General features: G+C 39.1%; 2 protein-coding genes across 50 annotated transcripts in view; both read left to right on the top strand.

Moving 5' to 3' along the window:
* The window catches only part of LOC117160033 (uncharacterized), a 100,938-nt gene that overhangs the window by 15,180 nt on the left and 66,370 nt on the right, over positions 1 to 19,388 (top strand). The window lies entirely within an intron of this gene.
* LOC117160031 (uncharacterized) overlaps positions 1 to 19,388 on the top strand; it is an 88,557-nt gene that overhangs the window by 25,628 nt on the left and 43,541 nt on the right. The window contains exons 7-8 of one of the 49 annotated variants that reach the window (XR_013059197.1): positions 17,964 to 18,539; positions 18,863 to 19,204. The exons of 41 other annotated variants lie outside the window; for them this stretch is intronic. Coding sequence is in view for 7 of the 8 variants with exons in the window: in XM_033340413.2 (XP_033196304.1) it covers positions 11,546 to 12,288 (743 nt within the window). In the remaining variant the exon portion in view is untranslated. Of the gene's footprint in view, positions 1 to 693; positions 8,837 to 9,597; positions 10,855 to 11,545; positions 13,045 to 13,327; positions 13,628 to 14,590; positions 15,260 to 17,088; positions 17,695 to 17,963; positions 18,540 to 18,862; positions 19,205 to 19,388 lie in introns of those variants that run through there. 7 more of the 49 variants (XM_033340418.2, XM_076621501.1, XM_076621505.1 and 4 more) reach the window with 7 other exon arrangements.

Genomic DNA, 19,388 nt, shown 5'->3' with positions numbered 1-19,388 from the left:
TCGGTACTTCTCCAAATTTCTGAAGCAAAATTCCAGCAAACTTCTAATACCACGTTATCTAACTTCATATTATGCGTCGTTATTCTCCAAACAAACGTTCATTAATGTTTTGTTTCTCTTTGATTTGTTTCTTTTCGTTTATTGGTTACAATCATGAACCGACGCGGTAAATGCAGCTACTGCGTTGAGATACGATTACTATATTTCGCCAGTTGCGAATGATCGCAACTTCGGTATTTTACATCATACTTCGAGTATCGAGTCACGTTACAGTGTGGTGATTTAACGTTCGATCAAAGTGGTAAGAAAGATTTTTGTAATAGAGCGCGCAGTCTTCTTTTTAGAGCGAGCTTCTTAAACCTTGGTCGTATATCGTCCACATGCTTAGCTCGAGCTTTCATTTTCCCCATTGTTCGTTGTCGAGAGACGAAACCCGCTTCGAAATAGCCATTGTCGTTCACTTTTTTGCACTACCATGCAGAGGGAAATCGGGAGAAACAAGACGAATGATTAAAGAGGGACGAAGGGTGAAAGTCCGAGAGAGCGAGAAGACGCGCGGGAGAGAGAGAGAGAGAGGAAGGAAGGGAGTGCAAAACGAGGTGTAATTCGTCAGGGATGAACGTGAATTTCGACTCCCCGTTAAAGATAGAGGAGGATAACCCATATGTAAAAAGCCTCCGTGTATGCTTACAGCAAGCCCTATGATGGAGGGTGTCTCTGCCAGCGAGCTGAGATTTCGGTGTGTCATGTGTGGACGTGAATATAGGTCACGATCCTCTCTGACGCGACACTCCAGGTACGAGTGCGGAAGACTCGGATCCAGGTATACTTTCACGTGCACTCTCTGCGGAAAATACTTCTGTCGACCGGATCACCTGAAGCAGCACATCCTCAATATTCATGGTGGATCGGTCACTAAGTAGCTTCCACTTTTCACCGACAATCTTACTTCAAAGATGCTCGATCGCACGGATTTACGCATCTATCGTAGTTCCAGTTATTCGACTTTCATCGTTTTCTTCGAGCAATCGATTATCCGTATGTCGGTGTTTTTTTTTTTTTTTTTAATTTATTCGTCTTTTACGATGCGAGTTCACGTTGCTAGACCACGTAAATATGTATTAAAGTTGGCGAACGGCGTCTACATTATTCTTACTCTTTTTTTCTAGTTTCTAGCTCCTGCTTTTCCATGTTTACCTCCGTTTTCAATCTATAGATTATTTGCTCTTAGTTCTTTGATTTAAAGCATAATGTATCAATTATCGTACGTTTTCTTTTTGTAATTATTATTTTGGAAATATCCTATTGTCCAAAGGCGAACCAAAGGTAACTTTTGTGATAAAGTTTAAATCGTATGTACAAAAATGTCAATTGTTAATAGCGAGAAGAGTTTTTACTAGTTTCGAGTGTATAATATTTATTGATGACAAAATTTCTCGTTGATCGATTAACGCAAGGAGATTGCGTCTCGCGTAATGTTATTAATACGCGAGATTAAATAAAATAACTGGTAATTATACTGTAATTAAGTATACATAAATATCAAGCCATTCGAATCCTAGGTCACGTCACCTTCTAATCTGCATCTATCGAAATAAATTTCGAATCGTTTGATTTCACTGAAAAAGTAAATTGGAGATGCACATAGTGCGTCTTAATTTTGTTGCTAGTTGATATTTCTGTTAATCTTAGTTAAGAACGTATAAGCTGGTGTACTTAGGTCAAACTGAATTTCATTCGAGAGAAATTTATGAAATTAACACATTCGCATCGTTTCATTTGCAGTCGAATGGGATGCAAGTGCCGGGGAAAAACTCGTAGAATTTTGCAAAATTAAATTATATCTAAAAGATGCTATAAATTTTTCGTCAATGGATGCTTTACAAAAAAACATTGTAAGCAGAGTCGTAAATTATTTCACAGTGACCAAGCGTGTATTGAAATTTTAAACCTTAACTCGACTAATACAGGGACATTTCGACTCATCGATTATCACGGCCCTATTCTAATGCTATTAATAAACGGAACACATCGAAGTGACATCGAACAATCAAACGATGTTGTTTTCCTTCAACGACATAGCCAGAATTATCTGCTGCCTGCAATTGCATTATGGAGCAAAGCCCAAGCATCGAATTCGGATCTTATCGCTATAACACAATGTACTTTTCTTAAAAGAACTTGTAAACATATTAAATATACATATAGCTTTTTTTTTTATAATTCATCGAATTATTGTCTTGACACTTCTGGGGAGAATTTGAAGTGTTTATTACGTTTTATAACTCACACGTGCGTCATTCGGGTGCTAGTAAGAGAACCCAATTCAAATATGAGGCATCCGGTGCGAATGTGTTAACGAAGAATCGTTATTTAAACTGTACAAATTGATAAATTTATATAGCATGGGTGCGCGCATGTTATAAACTGCCAAATAATTTGATTACAAATAATGCCAAATAAATAATATTCCTATCTTTTGTTTGTTATTTTTTCTTTTTTTTTTTTTTTTAGATATTTATCAGAACAATACATGTGTAAGTTACAAGTGCATGCAAGTGTGTACGTACGTAACCCACTTAAGTGGATGTTTCATATTTGTTGAATATCAGATCAAACGTATATCCAATAGTTGAAGAAGAAGTTATTAATTGCTGGCAATTTTACCGAACGTACTTCATACGGTATTGAATACATCTTGTGTGCACTGTTACTCTTGGATGTGACATACATATACATATAAGAATGTGGTACACGAACAATTCGACTAGAAAAATCAATCTCTTGTAGTGAGGTTAGTACAATACGTATTCAATTGATCGAAGATATACATATTTATGAAATGTTATATTTTCACTACTGGCATGGTGCACATTAGAAAGATATTTTTCATCGTGTACAAAGATTGTTTGAATAATACATAATTTTATTAGATATATATATATATATATATATATATATAATTATATATATATTAATGAAATATATAATTTTGAACATGGATTTATACAACGAGAGAATGAACAATATATTGTTATCGTTATCATTATTGCCAGCGTTATCATTACCATTAATGTTATCATTATCGTTACCGTTATCGTCATCATCGATGTCGCTGTCGTTGAGCATTAAATATAAATACATATTATTGCTCTGCGAATTTTACAAATTGTTATGAAATTTAAATAAAAAGAAATCTCTGAAAAAGTTTCCTTTGGATCTATATCCTTATGTATTTATTATATGTAACATATATATAATACTACGTAATATAAATGGAATAAAAGAGAGTAAAACGAAAAGAAAAGCGAGATATTTCCACGTAAATAATAAGATGAATTTAATTGTGCAAGTATGAAAATTGTTTAAACTTCGTATAACGTTCATAGGCTTAACGGCCGTCGCTGTTTCCGCCTACTACTGCGCTTAATTTCACCTGGATTTTAATTGTCATCGAGAGCAAGAAATACTTATCTGCGAAAGGATATTTGGAGGGTTGGCTTCGCGAGCGTAATATTCTATTCCACAAGGGCACTGATATTAAAATCAACTGTGATCGTGATACAAACTGATCATGATCTTTAGACAGCGGAATTTCACTGTCCATATAGTAGCTTCAGGAAGAGATGTCCATCCACATAATATTGAGACAAAATGAAATCTAAGGCTATGCAAAGAGAATGCGAGACAGACTATACTGTATACCTGCCTCGTCTCTAAATTTTTGTAATGGTGAGGTTGCCTCGTGAGATATATACCGTATATCTGCCTCGTCCCTAAGCTTACATGAGGGCGAGGCTGCCTCGTTCCCAAACTTACCTGAGAGTGAGGCTACCTCGGGGTGAGCCATCGATTTTCGAATTCTTGGCGAGATAAAGGATGTCTCGCAAATCCCCATTTGCTTCGCCTGGACGCTTTGAATGACTTTCTTGAATGATTTCTTTCGAGAATGTAACTGAGGCTCACCCTACCTCGTGCATTCTATGTAACGGCGGGAAGCAACTTGAGCGAAGCAGCTATTGGATAAAGCAGTGTCATGGATCTGCCTCACACTGTCTATACATAGTTTTAGGCATAAAGACGAGGATTTAGGTATTCTTAATCAATTGTCAATCAAAATCAAATGCTAAATATTAGGTCTGTTTGTATATTATTTCATGGCTCTTCACCGGTTTTCATAATTTCTTATCAATATCGTTATATTTATTATTGTTTAGTCCGTCCCTTTCGGCTTTGGACGAACTTTCGGTTTTACATCTCTTACATCTAATTCTCTTCTTATATGTCTACCTCCCCTCTTTTCCACTCTATTCTATTGCACTACCTTGCTTATTCTACCCCTAAAAACTAAACATTAGGAACTATAAATTATCAACTAATGCCTAAAAAACTATTGCAACTTTGATCTCTGGCCTCTTTGCTATGCCTCCTTCTTGTCGTTTGCCCTTCCCGCCTCTATTATTGCTTTAAGTTCTGCTAAACCTTCTCCAGTCTCGTTTAACGTTTTTCCTATGTCCTTTGGTCCTCTCGTTATTTCACATTCTTCTATTACATGTCTTAGGTCTTCTTCTTTCCTTCTGTATAGTCTGCATCTTTTTCCCCCTCTTATTTCCATTATTCCCTTGCTTTGGTCTCGTTTCCGCATCTGAATCTTGCCCGTATTCTTCTGTCCTTCCACTTCATCCTCCCTTCTAAGTACTTTGGTAATTTCTCTTTGGCTATGTTTCTGTAGTGTATATTATACTTGGATTCCCTTATCCTTTCCCCCCTCTCTTCTGTTTCTCTCTTCCTTCTTTCTTCTATAATTTGTCATCCTTTCTTGCTCCTTTCCTGTTTCTATCTGCGTCCCTCCTTTTCTCGCCTCTTCTAATCCCTTCTTTCTCTTTCTTGCTCTTTTCCCTTCCTGACCACTCCCCCATTCTCTCTCTCTCTTTCCTTTATGCACTCCTTTACTAATTCCTTTTTTGATTCTAGGGCTTTCTCTTCGTACCTTGCTGCTCTTTTTAATGCTTTCTCTTTCATTTCTATTAATTTCCATTCCTATACCAGTATATAATTTAGTGTTGTCATATCTAAGCCTAATATCCATTTCACATATCCCCTTTGAACTCTGTCCAGTCCTTCTTCCATGTTCCAGCTCCATACCTCTGCTCCAAATAGCGCCACGCTCTCTACCAGTGCCCCAAACATCTTCATTCTCCTTTTGTAGTCCTGTTTGAATATTCTTTCTCCCACGTTCCATGTTTTCTTCATTGCAATTGTTGCTCTCTTTTTCCTATTTTGTATGTGCTTCTTATCACTTCCGTTTTTCTGCAGTATATACCCTAGGTATCTTGCTCTCCCCACTTCCATTTTCTTTGCCTCCTTTTGTTCCTTCTTTTTTTAAAGACTACTATTTTGGTCTTTTCCGTGGTCAGCTCCAATCGGCTTCCTTCAAAAATTTTTTGAGTCTCTTCAACATCTCCTTTAGCTCCTCTTCTCTATCCGCCACCAGCACAATATCGTCTGCATATGTCAATGACTTTCATTCATTCCCTCCACTTATTTTTCAAATGTCCCTTTTATTTCTCTTATCATCGCCTCAAATCCTCTTTCCATCCTCTCTATTTTTTCCATTATTATCTCCATTCCTCTCTTCCTGGTTGGTGTCTCCTTTCCTGACAAGCTGTACCTATCCAATGTGTTTTTGAAGTCATCCTCATCTCCCACCTTACCCGCGTTCCTTGGTCTTCCTCTGTTTAACGTCATCTTTTGTTTCCTTGCCTTACTTTATTTGCCGCGCTTTTGCCTTCCTAAACTCTTCTCCTCTAGTTTCCTAATTCGTACCTCTCTCTCGTTCCAGACTTCTTTTCGCTTTTCTTTCACTTTCTCCTCGTATTCTCACCCTTTATTTTCCCTTCTTCGCGTCACTTTATATTTCCTTCTCCTTTTTCCCCAGAGCTCTCCGTCCGCGTGTTACCTTCGCCCCGAACCAAACCAAAAGTCCCCAATATCGTTATATAATTTGTCAGATATTTTGCAACATATTTAGACTTTCTGCCGGTATATATCATCTATTTTACAATTAACGCGTGTATACAGGGATTATAAGGTCGTATTTATCCCGAGACATTCCACGTATGACAAAGTCACACGATCAAGTTTTTCAAAAGGATTTATTGCAACGTATAGAGAATTTCTATGTTTGTGTTCCCATGTGAATATCAAAATGGATACCTATATTTGTGGCAACCGATCAATTTCATTCTCCTTATGCGATACTTTTTCCTCTTTGATGTAGTTGCTGCTACAGCTGTAATTTTAAGCTATATTATCTACAATTATTCGTTTTATAGGCGTTCTTCTCGAATTAATTATAACGAAGACTTTTTAAAAACGACTTTATACAACATTGTTTTATGTTAGATAGCAAGCTGTGACGGTGCTCGCGATTTATTATTTTCAAAACGATTATTTTCGAAGCAGAAATTGTCACGGCGACGCTAAGGGTCGACCTGCTCACAATCAGTCGGAATATCGGATTATGCTTTCGATCGAGCGATACTGATCATAGATTTCGCTATGATCGAAAGGCATGGAGAGAGGGAATTTCCCTACGCGTTAACCAGCTCGTCACTCGATTGAAGCCGGCAAGCGAGCAACGCACTTCTCTACGAGTGCGAACATGTACAACACGCGCTTCGTGATACCGAGATTTTGAATAGCTTCCTTTGTTCGTCATCTTGGTTCGTTCGATACACCCGTAGCTTCCACATTTATCCGTTTGAGCTTCAAGCAGTGCGATTGCACTGTTTAGATTGTGTGTCGGGAAGTCCCAGTACGTTTGAACGCTACGAATGATTGACGGTATTTTATATTTCATTGTTATCTTCTCAATAATTTGTATTGAACAAAATTTGAGATATTTATAAACTAATAGTACGCATATATAATAATATAGATGTGTTTTCAAAGATCCCTGGGACTCAAATGGTTATATTTTTATGTTCATATCTTCCGGTTAAGTGTGCGTTTTAGAGCGATCAGGAATGTGATGAAAATAATTACTACATCATCGGAATTACTTGTTTGCAACGAGTTTTCTTAACCGAGGATTTCTCTTGTGTCTTTGAGCAGCGGCCGAAGAGAACTTGTGGGAGAATTTTGAGTTTCAACAAAGAGTAAAGAAAAAGTAGGGTATTTTATTTTCGATGACAAGGGGCATTTTCCATGTTCCTCGCGTTCTTGTTTTCACTTCGCGCTTAGCTACAACTTTATATGTAGTGCGATATTCGTTGGATTATCCTTCCGGTAACGCGGTAGAATTATCCAGGACCTTTAAAAGTTGACGAATTATTAGTGCTGTTTCGGTTAGATGAGGTCCGAATGAATTAAAAATCTTCTTTGACGTTCAATCCTTGTTACAAATTGGAAAGATAGTTTCTGTTCGTGTCGTCTTAGTCGACCATTTTCTTCTCGATGACACTTTTGACGCTTTACCGAACACTTGCTCGAGTATCATAACACATATCGTTATTTATTATTTTACCTATTAATTATCTATCGTTCGATGTTTGTCAAGTATATAGAGTCCACTTGTCGTTAATCCCTTGTCCTCCGAAATTCTCTCGTCGGATGTTTGACTATTATGTACTATTACGAACGTTGACAGCAGGTTTCGTTTTGCTTTCAACTGCCTCCGTACACAATGTTTACCTCGTTGTTCGAAATTTGATCACAGTGGTTAAAGGTAATCTATCCGGTTACTCTCTATCGTAATAATAGTGGAAATTTAGAATAATTCAAAGATTTCTAGACAATTCTAGTAACAGAAAAAAAAGCGGCACAAGAATACGAGAAATGAAGTTGCAGTGAAAGAAAGGAACGCGAACGAACATTTCTAGGATAAAGTAGAAACGAGAGCTTTAGGAGAGGAGGGATTCTAATAAGGAAAGCGAAAAAATCACGAAGATCTGTGGCTAATAGAGACATCCGTGGCTTCCAGAAATGTCTTCCAAGGAGGCAGATATATCTGCGTGCGCGGATTTTATTCGAAACAAGGAATAATATCATCGCAGCCAAAGACAAAGCCACGTGTACTTCTACCGACACCGTAAACATTAGGTGATTCCATAAGTTCGTTCCGCTGTTATCGTGGTATTTAGAGAAAAGTTTGTCGTAATCATACTCTAGTTCTATAATTTTTTCCCATGTACTTGACAAAGTCATTTTTGAAGTTATTTTCACCACGTATCATTGCGATAATGCCAGGTTGTATGTGGCAGGGAACGTGAGAAAAATGACGAGAATAATTTGGTTGGGAAACTTTACCACACCCTTCGCATTCTCCGGATATAACCCCCTCAAATTAGCGCTTATTTCGTTCGTTACAACATATCTTGGCTTGTAAAAGATTTGACAGTTCTAACGTAAAAAATTACCTCGAGAAATATTTTAGCGAGAAGCTACAAAAGTTTTACGGCAACGGCGTAATAATGTGTTTAGCAAAAAGGTGGAGAGAAGGTACTTTATAGAAGATATTTTCACAGTATATTTACAGGTATGTTTCAAATTTTGTTCTAAATACCATAATAAAAAGACGGAAGGAATTTATGGGATGATCACATCCTCGAATCAGAACAGAAGTTTGAACGATAGACTGTCTTCATCGTTCGCTCCGCTATTAGCAAACACGATAGCTGCGACTACCGTAGCTTTTAAGTGTCATAGTTATAGTACTTAGATTAAGTTTTATTCAAATCTTACTAAGAGTCGCGTTTCTTTACTTTTACGTAATACACCCATCTAGGAGCATCTGAAATCTTTTGCGATTAAAAAACAGCAACGATATAACACACGTCGTGTGTTTCTATTGTTTTCTTTTTTATTTCATTTCCTATGCGTGCCTGATTCAGCAAGAATCGATGATTTTTCCTTTGATCTTGTGATTGTCGTAAACATCGAAATTGCAAGTTTCGTTTCATTCCTTTTCGTTTCATTACATTCGATCGTGATTTTAGTCAGGACATATTTTAATCTCGCACGTCCCTTCGAGTTTCATCTTCTTTCAGTTCGTCGATTTATTCGTCCGTGGGCCGATCATACGTGTAATCGCTATTTGTTAAGTATTTGTTAAGAATTTTATCGAATATTCGCTTGTACATGTAAACAAATAAAACAGTATTGGATGCGTCTTCTCTAGTTCTTATCCTTGTTTAACAAGTTTCACAGATTCTTATCCTCTTAACACACATAGACACGTATACACGCACACCCTACTCTATCTCTCTTTCCCATCTCTCGCTACTATATTCTTTTTGATTCTTGAATGTATAAAAAAAAAAAAGAAAAAGAATATTGACAAATAAAAAGAATAAAAAAAGCAGCGGGTCGTTCCGGGATGTTTTTAGTTTTGTACTATCGATCGTTCATGACAGCAACGGGTGATGTTTGGGGCGGGAAATTTGATCGTTCGTAAAAAAATCCTTTATTGGAGAGTTGTTCTTTATTAGCGTTGACGGTTCTAGTTAAGAACGGTGCGCATTCGCTAGGAATTTCTGCAGTTTGAACTGCAGTTAATGAGAAAATACAACTGATTGATTATTAATAATGTTGCAGAGCTTTTCGCGGACTCGATATGTGGAGACGACTCGAAAAGAAAATACAATTGCAAATACTGCGGCAAGGGTTTCACTTTTTCCGGTCATTTGAGGAGTCATCAGAAGAGTTTCTGCTATTGGAATCCTATATCAACGTGTCATCAGTTGCAAAAGAGCCGGCCATTTTCCTGCGGCCAATGCGGTGCCTGTTACGCAAAACAATCTCATCTGATTTTCCACGTTAGGCACGACTGTGGTAGAACGCAGAAATGTCCCGTCTGCGGGAAAACCTTTCTTCATAGTAGCAGCTTGCGAAAACATCGTCAACGGCCTCCTTGCAATTTCCAAACCCGTTAATCGGCGTACGTAAAGCAAACATTGCCATCGCAGAAAAATTACGATTATATTGTATACTGTCTAGAAGCTGTTTGCTCGTATTCTTTCTTTGCGTACAGTGTAAACGATGCGAAATGTCGCGAACCTGTTCGTCTATAAATATTCGTTAAGAAGGGAAATACTATAAGAAAAAAGGAGACGAATCTGTATTAATCCATTAACATGACTCGTCTACATCTTCGTTACTTCGTTTCTTTTATTTGGATTATCTCTGCTCTGTCATGAGTTAGTGCGCGTCAGCTGATGCGCTGCTCGATATTTCAGGTGTTGTTCGAGATTTGGAGGGGTCGCCTGGTAATTACCGCTACGGTATGACCACCGGACGCGAGTCTCGGGCAGGACGACCGTCAAGGGTACCGTAATGCGGACCCATCATAAACAGTGGGCCTATTGTACAGTCCAGGTACTTTAGGACCTACCGTAAAATACCTATATTTTTATGCGATATCTCAGGAAGACGGGACACGCGGGTTTCCCCAAGTGTAAGGTCACCCGCGCGAACCGTCACTAAGGCAGCCAGCCCATTCAGAAACATACGGCTTTACCCAAGGACCAGGTAGGAACAGACCTGGGACGCCCCCACGACGAACCTTCCGCTACAACAGCAACAGCCCCAAGACTCACTCTTGCAGCAGGATTCGAAGAGTCAGCACGTACCAGTGAACAGTATATTTAACAGTATATTCCGTAACTTACGGACAGGACAGACTCTTGCATCAGTATTCTAAGAGTCAACACTTACCAGTACTCACTCAGTGAACAGTATATTTAACAGGATAATCAGTACACTTACGGACAGTGGATTCAGAGTAGAACGTGGAATATAGTAACTTAACCAGTGTAATCAGAGTATCGAGCGTAATAAATAAGGTGAACTAAACCTCGCTCTTTACCTTTATTGTACTCCTCCATCTTGGACGCTAACAACGTTCAAGGCTCGCGATAAACAACCGATCAGTTGCCATCCGACTGGTTGTTAGTAAGTTGTGCGTCGCAACAGGTGTGTTCGTGTCGGAGTGCTTGGACAACGAGTTTCTACCATTCACCGAATCGCATCACCCTTGCTCCGAACATTGGAATTTCCTAGAAAGAAACGAAATACTCTACGAAGAAACGAAAGAAAAGAGGAAAAGATCGGAAGATTTTCGAGAATATTCACACGCGACTCGAAGGTCGTTTTTCTAGGTGTTCGAGTTTACTTTATGTTAATAAAGGGAAGTCGATAGAAAATGTAAAAGCGATCGTAACTTTTACTTTAGAAGCTTTCGCTAATTTTTGGAAATTGTATTATGCTAATAAAAAGAGAAACTTAAGTGATCGGTGGGACAGCGAACAGTCTGGCCAGTTTACTTCTTTCTCGTTTCTTTTCCCTTCCTGTTTTTTTCCTTTTCATTTACTTAACAACGTGCACGACTACAATGGGTTTTTTCTGTTTTAGTTATCCTTTAGTTACTCCTTTAGTTGTCCTTTAGTTACCATTTAGTTACTTCGTTGTTTGATTTTCGTAGAAGCTTTAGTCGTTTTCAGGATCCAACGGGATAGAGATACTTATTTGATCGATTGTGTTACAGGGTGTGTCGAGAAGCGAGGAATTACCAGCAGTTTAACACGCCGGAAAGAGCAGCAACCTAGTGGAGTCATCGTAAAGTCTGAACGTAACGATAGTTGGGGCTCAGAGGACGACTTGATGCAAGTAGATCTGGATAAATGGGGCAATGATGGCGATAGTAGTACTGGCAGCGGACACGAAAGAAATGACGGTAACGATGGAAATGAAAATACTAGTAAAAGGAGTAAAACAGTCCCGTGCAATAAGGAAAACGACAGGAATCGTAATGACGAAAACTGTGAAGGAGATTCTAGCGAAACGAGTGGTTCGATTAATGATTTAAGTACTAATGAAGGATGGATGCAACCTTTAAATCAATTATCGTCGATACCGATAAATTGCAGGTATTGCGACAAGAAATTTATTCGCCCAGCAAATTTGGCAAGACACGAGAAAAATAATTGTCTTAAAAATAAGATTGCCAAGTGTCACACGGAAAGAGACGCGAATCCGTTTGTCTGTATGAAATGCGGTGCTCGTTTTAAACACAAAAAAGCTTTGAATTACCATGAGCGTCACATGTGCCAGAGAAGTGTTCAGTGTAGTATGTGCCATAAAAAATTAACAGGTACGGTTGTGCCGGCAAGACACCTAAGAACGTGTGCACAGAAACACGCGAAAAAAATTGTATGTGCCAACGATAATGAAGATCAAGAGGATTTGTTAAATTCTGAAATAGTTAGTGAAATTTCTGACAACGATTAATTCATTCTTTAGTATATACTTGTTTTATTTTCTTATTCTTACTTATTTATTTCTTGTTTATACAAAAGTGTCATGTAGTATACTTCATTTATATGACCGAACATTTCGAGAACAATAAAGCAACCGTTAAAAGTGCTAGATATCAAATTGCTACTCATACATTGTAGACACGACGTACCTTTTTACAATATTATTATAAAACTCTTATTTATTTGTTATTGTTGTTATTGCTACTAATTCCACTACAATTATTATAAATGTTATTATTATTATTATTTTATTATAAAATATTGAAGATTATTCCACGATTATATTAAATGAGATATAACAGTTTCATCGAATGTTTTTCTTATTATTATTGTTACTTTATAACAATATATGTTTCTTATCTTTGCGAAAATTTGAATATTTATTTGCATAAAATATTTGAATAAAATATAAAATATTTGAATATATTTGAATAAAATATTTTCGTTCGTATATTGTCTTAATCTCTTGATCTATTGTCGTATTTTATCATAATGTCGTTATTTATTAACTATCAATATAATTTGATCGGTAGGTTACGGCTTGTCTCTTTGACGTTCGTGGAACGAATAACGTGGAATTTGTGCTCGAACGCGTGATTCTGTGTAAATTGATTTTAATAAATAAATCAAGTAACCGAACTCCTGCGATCCATCGTCGTAGAATAGCCCTCGTAACTTTAATGCAAAAGAATAGCTAGTCTAATAGAATACATATGCTTGATTTCTAGTTCTCGTTTTTCTTTCCATCGTCCTTTCCTATATATATTTCCTTCTGTTTCTGTAATTCACCGTTAACGATACATACGATACGAGGAGGGAAATAAAATACAAATTGCTCAGAATGTGTACAAAATTGACTGGTTCGATTAGAAAGGAAGTAGCTTGAAGGCGCACGCGTGCGCTTAGATGCTCAGAGCATGGATGAAAATGTGTTTCTCTGCGATGTCGTCAGTTCGTTGGTTCCGTTTTGTTTCTATTAACTTGCAACAAAAATTCGATTCTTTTTCTAGATCCGATGTACGGCCAGTTACACTCGTCGTTTATGCGGGCTGAAATGATAGCAAGGGGATCGATGCGGACCGAAGGTTATCAGCCAAGAAGAAATCTTGCCAACGACCCGAAGGATGAGTCGTTTCTCTACATGGAAAGTGGCTGTCGTCAAGAGCTGGTATCTTCGGTTTCCAGGACACACTGGCCTGACAGTGTCTCCGTTCAAAGTTCCTTACCAAGGAAAAAATTTTATTGTCCACGATGTAACAGTGGCTACACTAGACTTTCGGACATGAAAACACACTGTCACTTCCAATGTGGTAAGGAGCCGCGATATCAGTGTCCATATTGCACGAAGAAGGCGAAATTCTCTTCAAATATGTATGTTCACGTGCGACGAATGCATAAGGACGAAAAGCTACAAATTATCGACTTGTATAAGCAATTGTCGAGAGTCCGTTATTAACAACCGAATCGGGACGATTATAACTCAAGTAAAAAGAACGAAAACAAGAGACGGAGAAGAAAATTAAAAGAATAAGGAGTCGAAGCAAGAACACTACTAAACAGTTGATACATATCTCTGCAATTTATTTAGAAATGTTACTCTATCTCTACTCTAGTTACAGTTATTCCAAGTATTATTAACGCATTTTCCTCCGAACGCATAATTTTCTTCGAACGATAAGGGCGAGAATAAAGCTAACGCGATCATTTTTTCGTAGAGTCGTCTGAAACTGTTGGTTAAGATTAGAACGACGACGACGCCGCCGCCGCCGCTGCCGAGGCCGAAAATGGCATTCATATTTTGATCTTTCATTGAAAGTCCCTGACGTGTTAACGCAGAATGCTTTTCAATGATTTTCACTATTGTTCAAAGACGGATCGCTGTTGTCGATTCAGCTTGTTTAATGTTTGTTACCGACTTACTCTGAATAAAGTACCTTTTCAAAATAACTGTCGCATCCCAACGAGTCTCATGTTATTTACGTTTTGTGGGATTTTTATTTGTTCGTTATTTTTCGTTAGCATGATTGTCGTTCAGAAATAGCAATGTCTTCGATTCTTTTTCCGCCGTTTGCGAAAACTCGAACGCGATACGCGCGGCGACGTATCGTTACTCGTCGCAATCCTCATTTTCCATTTACGAGAAAATATAAGGTACGCGCTTTCTTCCTCCAATTATCGAAAGTTTCGGCCCTCTAATTTTTAAACAGCAAAAACGCTTTTCGTGCTTTATCCATTGCCACATTGTACTGATACCGATCACTGAATTTTTCCAGGTTTCAGACAATTTGCCGCGTCAAGAATGTTATTGAGCGCAGGACAGCGCGGCAGACTTTACAGGAGTTTCGTACCGAACAGTAACCAGAGGTACCCTTGCGGCAATTGCACGAGCGTTTTCGGCCAGAAACGAAGTCTCCTTACACACTTGAGATACGAGTGCGGCCAACCACCGCGCTTCAAATGTCCGTACTGTGATTTGATCTCGAAGAAGACATCCAACGTACAGAAGCATATACGACGGAAGCACGAGGGCAACGCGGTCTATGTTCAGGATATTTATCGACTACCAAACCTGGCCGTTTGAGCGATTATCCAGCGATATAGTCTTTTTTTATTTACCAGCTTCGTTCGTACTCTTCTCAGCTATATCTTTCATTTCACGATCTTCTCCTCTGGTTACACTGCGATAGAACAATGTTACTAATATGTGCTGAAAGCTTTCGGTAAAAGTGACAACGTCGAGATTTTTCTACCGGTCGTTACATGGCCAAAACTTGGAAAGAATTCTTCATTCTTTCGTGGAAATATGGATCGTAACGATGCAACATAAGATATACGTTGAACCGAATACTTTTTATACAATATTACTTCTAATACTCTTCAGATTTCGTCCCTATTTCTTTTTACCTTTCTTCCTTTACCTCTCTTCTTCCTTCATTCTCGTTCTTTTTATTCTCGTTCTCCCATATAGATATAGCAACTATAACAGTGAGAGCGCGATGGGGAGAGAGAGAGAGAGAGAGAGAGAGAGAGAGAGAGAGAAAGGGAGAGAGAGAGAGAGAGAAAGGGAGAGAGAAAGGGAGAGAGAAAGGAAGAGAGAAAGGAAGTGACGACGTAATCGCGGGGGAAATGCAAGTTTGATTAGTTTTGCGAACAACGCAACAATTCAGCATTTTCGTTCGCCATGCGTGTGTCGTACTCGACGTCTACGTCGAGCGTTGAGAATGTATCGTCTACCACAGCGATTTTCAACTAGTTCGCCGCGAGTATTTTTAAAAGCTTCGATGCTCAACTACTTTCTTTTTATTTATTATTCATTCAGGGCTACTGACCTCTTATCCCTTACATCGTCAAACGAAGATATTATAACAGCCGAAAGAACAATAGCCACCCGATGCGAATTCTCTGTCTTGAACCACATCTATCACATTTTTCGACACGTCGCAGAATTTTAGCAATTGCTTTACGTGTGCCGTGAGATGAAAAAGGTTGAAAATCGCTGGTCTACCGTGATCCACGTGCACGTTTCATCAATAAAGAAATTATTTGAACATTGAAAAATGTCACTTCTGTCGCCCGCTCGAAACTTGATATTAACCTGAAACGACGATCACTTTAGGCATAGTGTTAATCTTAAACGAGAGACGTTTATTCGGCATAACGAGCATTTGTGCTTTCAGCTACCAAGCTGCCAAGGTATGGAAGCGAAAAGGTTCGGCTGCAGAATCGTACGAGTAACTTTCTCAGATGCAAAGCGTCCGGAATTGATTACGTTTCGCGTATGTGGTCGTTAAGATTCTATGAATAACCTGCCGTGTATAGTCATCGATCATAATGACGATCTCGATCACGTATAGAAACACGTGAACACATATGGTGGAAGTATCATGGCCAAACGATGTCGGCGTGCATCGATTTGAAAGCTCATTCGAAGAATCCGACTCTACGTTATTTCCTCGTTTAATGTTTCGTTTCGTTAAATCCGACGTTTCTCGATCGATTGACAAATCCACGGTACATTCGTTCGTGAATCGTTCAAGGTACATCAACCTACTTCTTTGCAATTTGTTTCTTCTGTTCGCAGACGAGCCGCTTACCTTTGAAGCTCTAATGGATGAACGAGATGCTTCCACGTCCTTCGCTGTGCAACACGTTCGCAACGTCAGGTTTCCCTGTCCAAATTGCAGCAGCGTTTTCAACCGGAAGAACAACTTGCAGAAGCATCTCAAGTACGAGTGCGGTCAGTTGCCGAGGTTCAAGTGTCCTCATTGCGAGTATCGTTCGAAGAAAACGTCCAACGTCCGCGCGCACATCCGGTCCATTCATTTTGGTTCTATCATTTACGTGATCGATCTTAAATCAAGCTGTGTGTAGTTGTTTGTAAGTTGCACTTGCAAGCTCGAGCTTTGAATATCGACACTCGTTAAGAGACGACAAGAGATCTGAGAAAATTAGAAAATAAGGATGAGAAAGGGACAGGGGGAGAGTTACAATATCCTTTCTACGTTTGAGTTCAATTTTTATATATTTTTGTATATAGTCGCAATAAAGTTGTCATTTACTGGAACATAACGCACGCGCGTAAAGAGAGAAGCTCGGAAACGATCGAGTAACATCGTTCAATTCCTGTATCGTACGATGCTTATTGGTGTTTTATTTTCAATCTATCCTTTCCTTGGTATCCTATCCATCGATATGAAATCAGGCGTCCATAAATGGAACGTGTTCGTTGCTCTAGAGCGGACTCTGACGAGTTCCAAACATTTTCTTGCAGATCTGGAACATCTGGGTGGCTTCAAGATACCGTGCAACGTGATGTCAAGACCAGCGGAATTTCAGGACCGCAAGAAAGACCGATTTCCTTGTCCAAAGTGTGGGAGCACTTTCAACCGGAAGAACAATTTATATTCACACTTAAAGTTCGAGTGTGGCCAATTACCAAGATTCGGTTGTCCGTATTGCGATTACGCGTCAAAGAAATCTTCGAATATACGTGCGCATGTACGTCGAAAGCATCAAGGATGCAAAGTCAACGTTATCAATTTGTCGCGTAACGCGACCCGTGGCACTGCAACGGAAGATGAAAACTCTGAAAAAATCGAGTAAACCATTTAACAAACGCGTTTTGAATTTGACTATTGCAAGACGTGCCATCTCTCGTCACGTTATTCTGCTACCATAATAGTCGAACCTGTCTTATAAGTCGTTGTACATACGTGCAAAAGTAGGTACATTAGGTGTTCTTTTGTGTAGCATTTTCGCGTCATTTCGCGATTATCGTCTACTATGTACCGTCAACTTTCCGCCCTTCTTCTTCTGCTATACACCACTTTCGAATAGCGCTGTTTCTGCGAGGGCGTAATAATTTCATTGTGTAAAAAATAAAATATCAAGCTGTTACGTAACTATGATCATATAGGAGCGGTCCTTTTTTTATTATTTCATCCTTTTCTTCATGGAAGATGTTGCATCGCGGAAATCGAACATCTCGCATCCTGGCGTGTCATTGACACCCTGGAGATCGACGACCGAAGAAGGTTTGACATCAGCTCCGATTCTTATTTTCCTCTAGTTCCTCTTTGTGTACGCAGAGCTCCTGATAGTATGAACTACTCTGACACGGGTGTCGCGTTCTTGTTTCTGTTCCAGGTATAAATTACTGTGTGTTCACGGACGCGGCAGTACACTCGCAAAACCTTCTTCTTCAACGACCAACCCACGGCTTCTCGAGGAACGCTACGATCGTTTCGCCCTCCGATTCCTCGAGAATGATCGCACGGAAGTTCCCTTGTGGCAATTGCACCAGCGTCTTCAGTAGAAAAGGCGGGCTGACCTATCATCAAAAATTCGAGTGCGGTCAGAAGCCACGATTCAATTGTCCGTATTGCAACTATTGCGCCAGGCACATCTCGAATGCTCGACGACACGTTCGCAAATGTCATCCAGGAAGAGAAGTGTACACCGTAGATCTTTGCCAGTTGCAACAGCACGTTGCTTGAGATTACGCTCGCCTAAGGTTCGAAAATTCGTGTGCGGAAGGATACGGAGAAAGGAAGAAGAAACTTGGCAAGAAGCCGGGAATCGTAAAATCTGAATCGATTAGACGCGATGAACGCGACGAACGAATGCATTCTCAAATGAAATTTTCTTTATGGTTTTATAACATCCTCGTTTTGGATATTGTCGTCGTCATCATCGGCATCGTCGTCGTTGTCTCGTAGAACGGTACTGATCCATGCTCCTTTAAAAGAAAAGTGTTCAAATCGTACGCCATAAATAAACTAGTATCGAATCGATTCGTTTCAACAGGCATAGCGTCAGCCTGTTCGGATTAATACCGAAAACAATTACGTTATTCACGATGGTTCCGAAAGAATTCGATTTACTTCTGACAAGGGGAAAAAAGGAAAGACGTGGGAACGCGTAAAGATGTCGCGTTTAGGAGTACGATTGGAACAGTCTTTTCCTATTTTAACGTCGCACTTTTGCTACGTTAGACTTGCGACGTTTCAGAATTGATCGCGATTTTCTTTCCTTTTTTTTTCTAGGAGTTCCAAGCACCTCGTCGCGCGTTACGCTTTGTCGGTAGAAGCTACCTTCTGGGAAGAAGAATCTTGGAAAACAGATGATTGGAGCCGGATACGTACACGTACGCGAGAGTAGCCAGTATCGAATGAGAAATTTCGTCTTCGACAAAATATGAAAATTTGTCTCGATGAGTAATCGACCAAGAAGCGTACAGTATCGACCGATTCCATGAATGGAACGTTTAACTTATCGTGATACGGTTTAGAGGAACAGAAAGTGCCATGTACGTTCGACACATCGTATTTGCAACACACTTGCAAACACCGAGCAAGTTTTTCATAAATATATGAAATGGTATCTTATTTGTTACTTACGTTTATTGGCAAAGAGATATATGTATATTCATATATATTTGTAATAATATATATATCTCCAATTCCCATCTTTTCCTTTCGTGATTATCAACCGTATCTAGTTGATGACTGGTTTGGCGACGAACAAAACGTTCCCCGAGGTATGTCCCTGCAAGCGAACTTGAAATTACTT

Source organism: Bombus vancouverensis, chromosome 9 (assembly GCF_051014615.1).
Source record: "Bombus vancouverensis nearcticus chromosome 9, iyBomVanc1_principal, whole genome shotgun sequence".
NCBI classification, from domain to species: Eukaryota; Metazoa; Arthropoda; class Insecta; order Hymenoptera; family Apidae; genus Bombus; species Bombus vancouverensis.
This window is presented reverse-complemented; position numbering and strand designations above follow the sequence as displayed.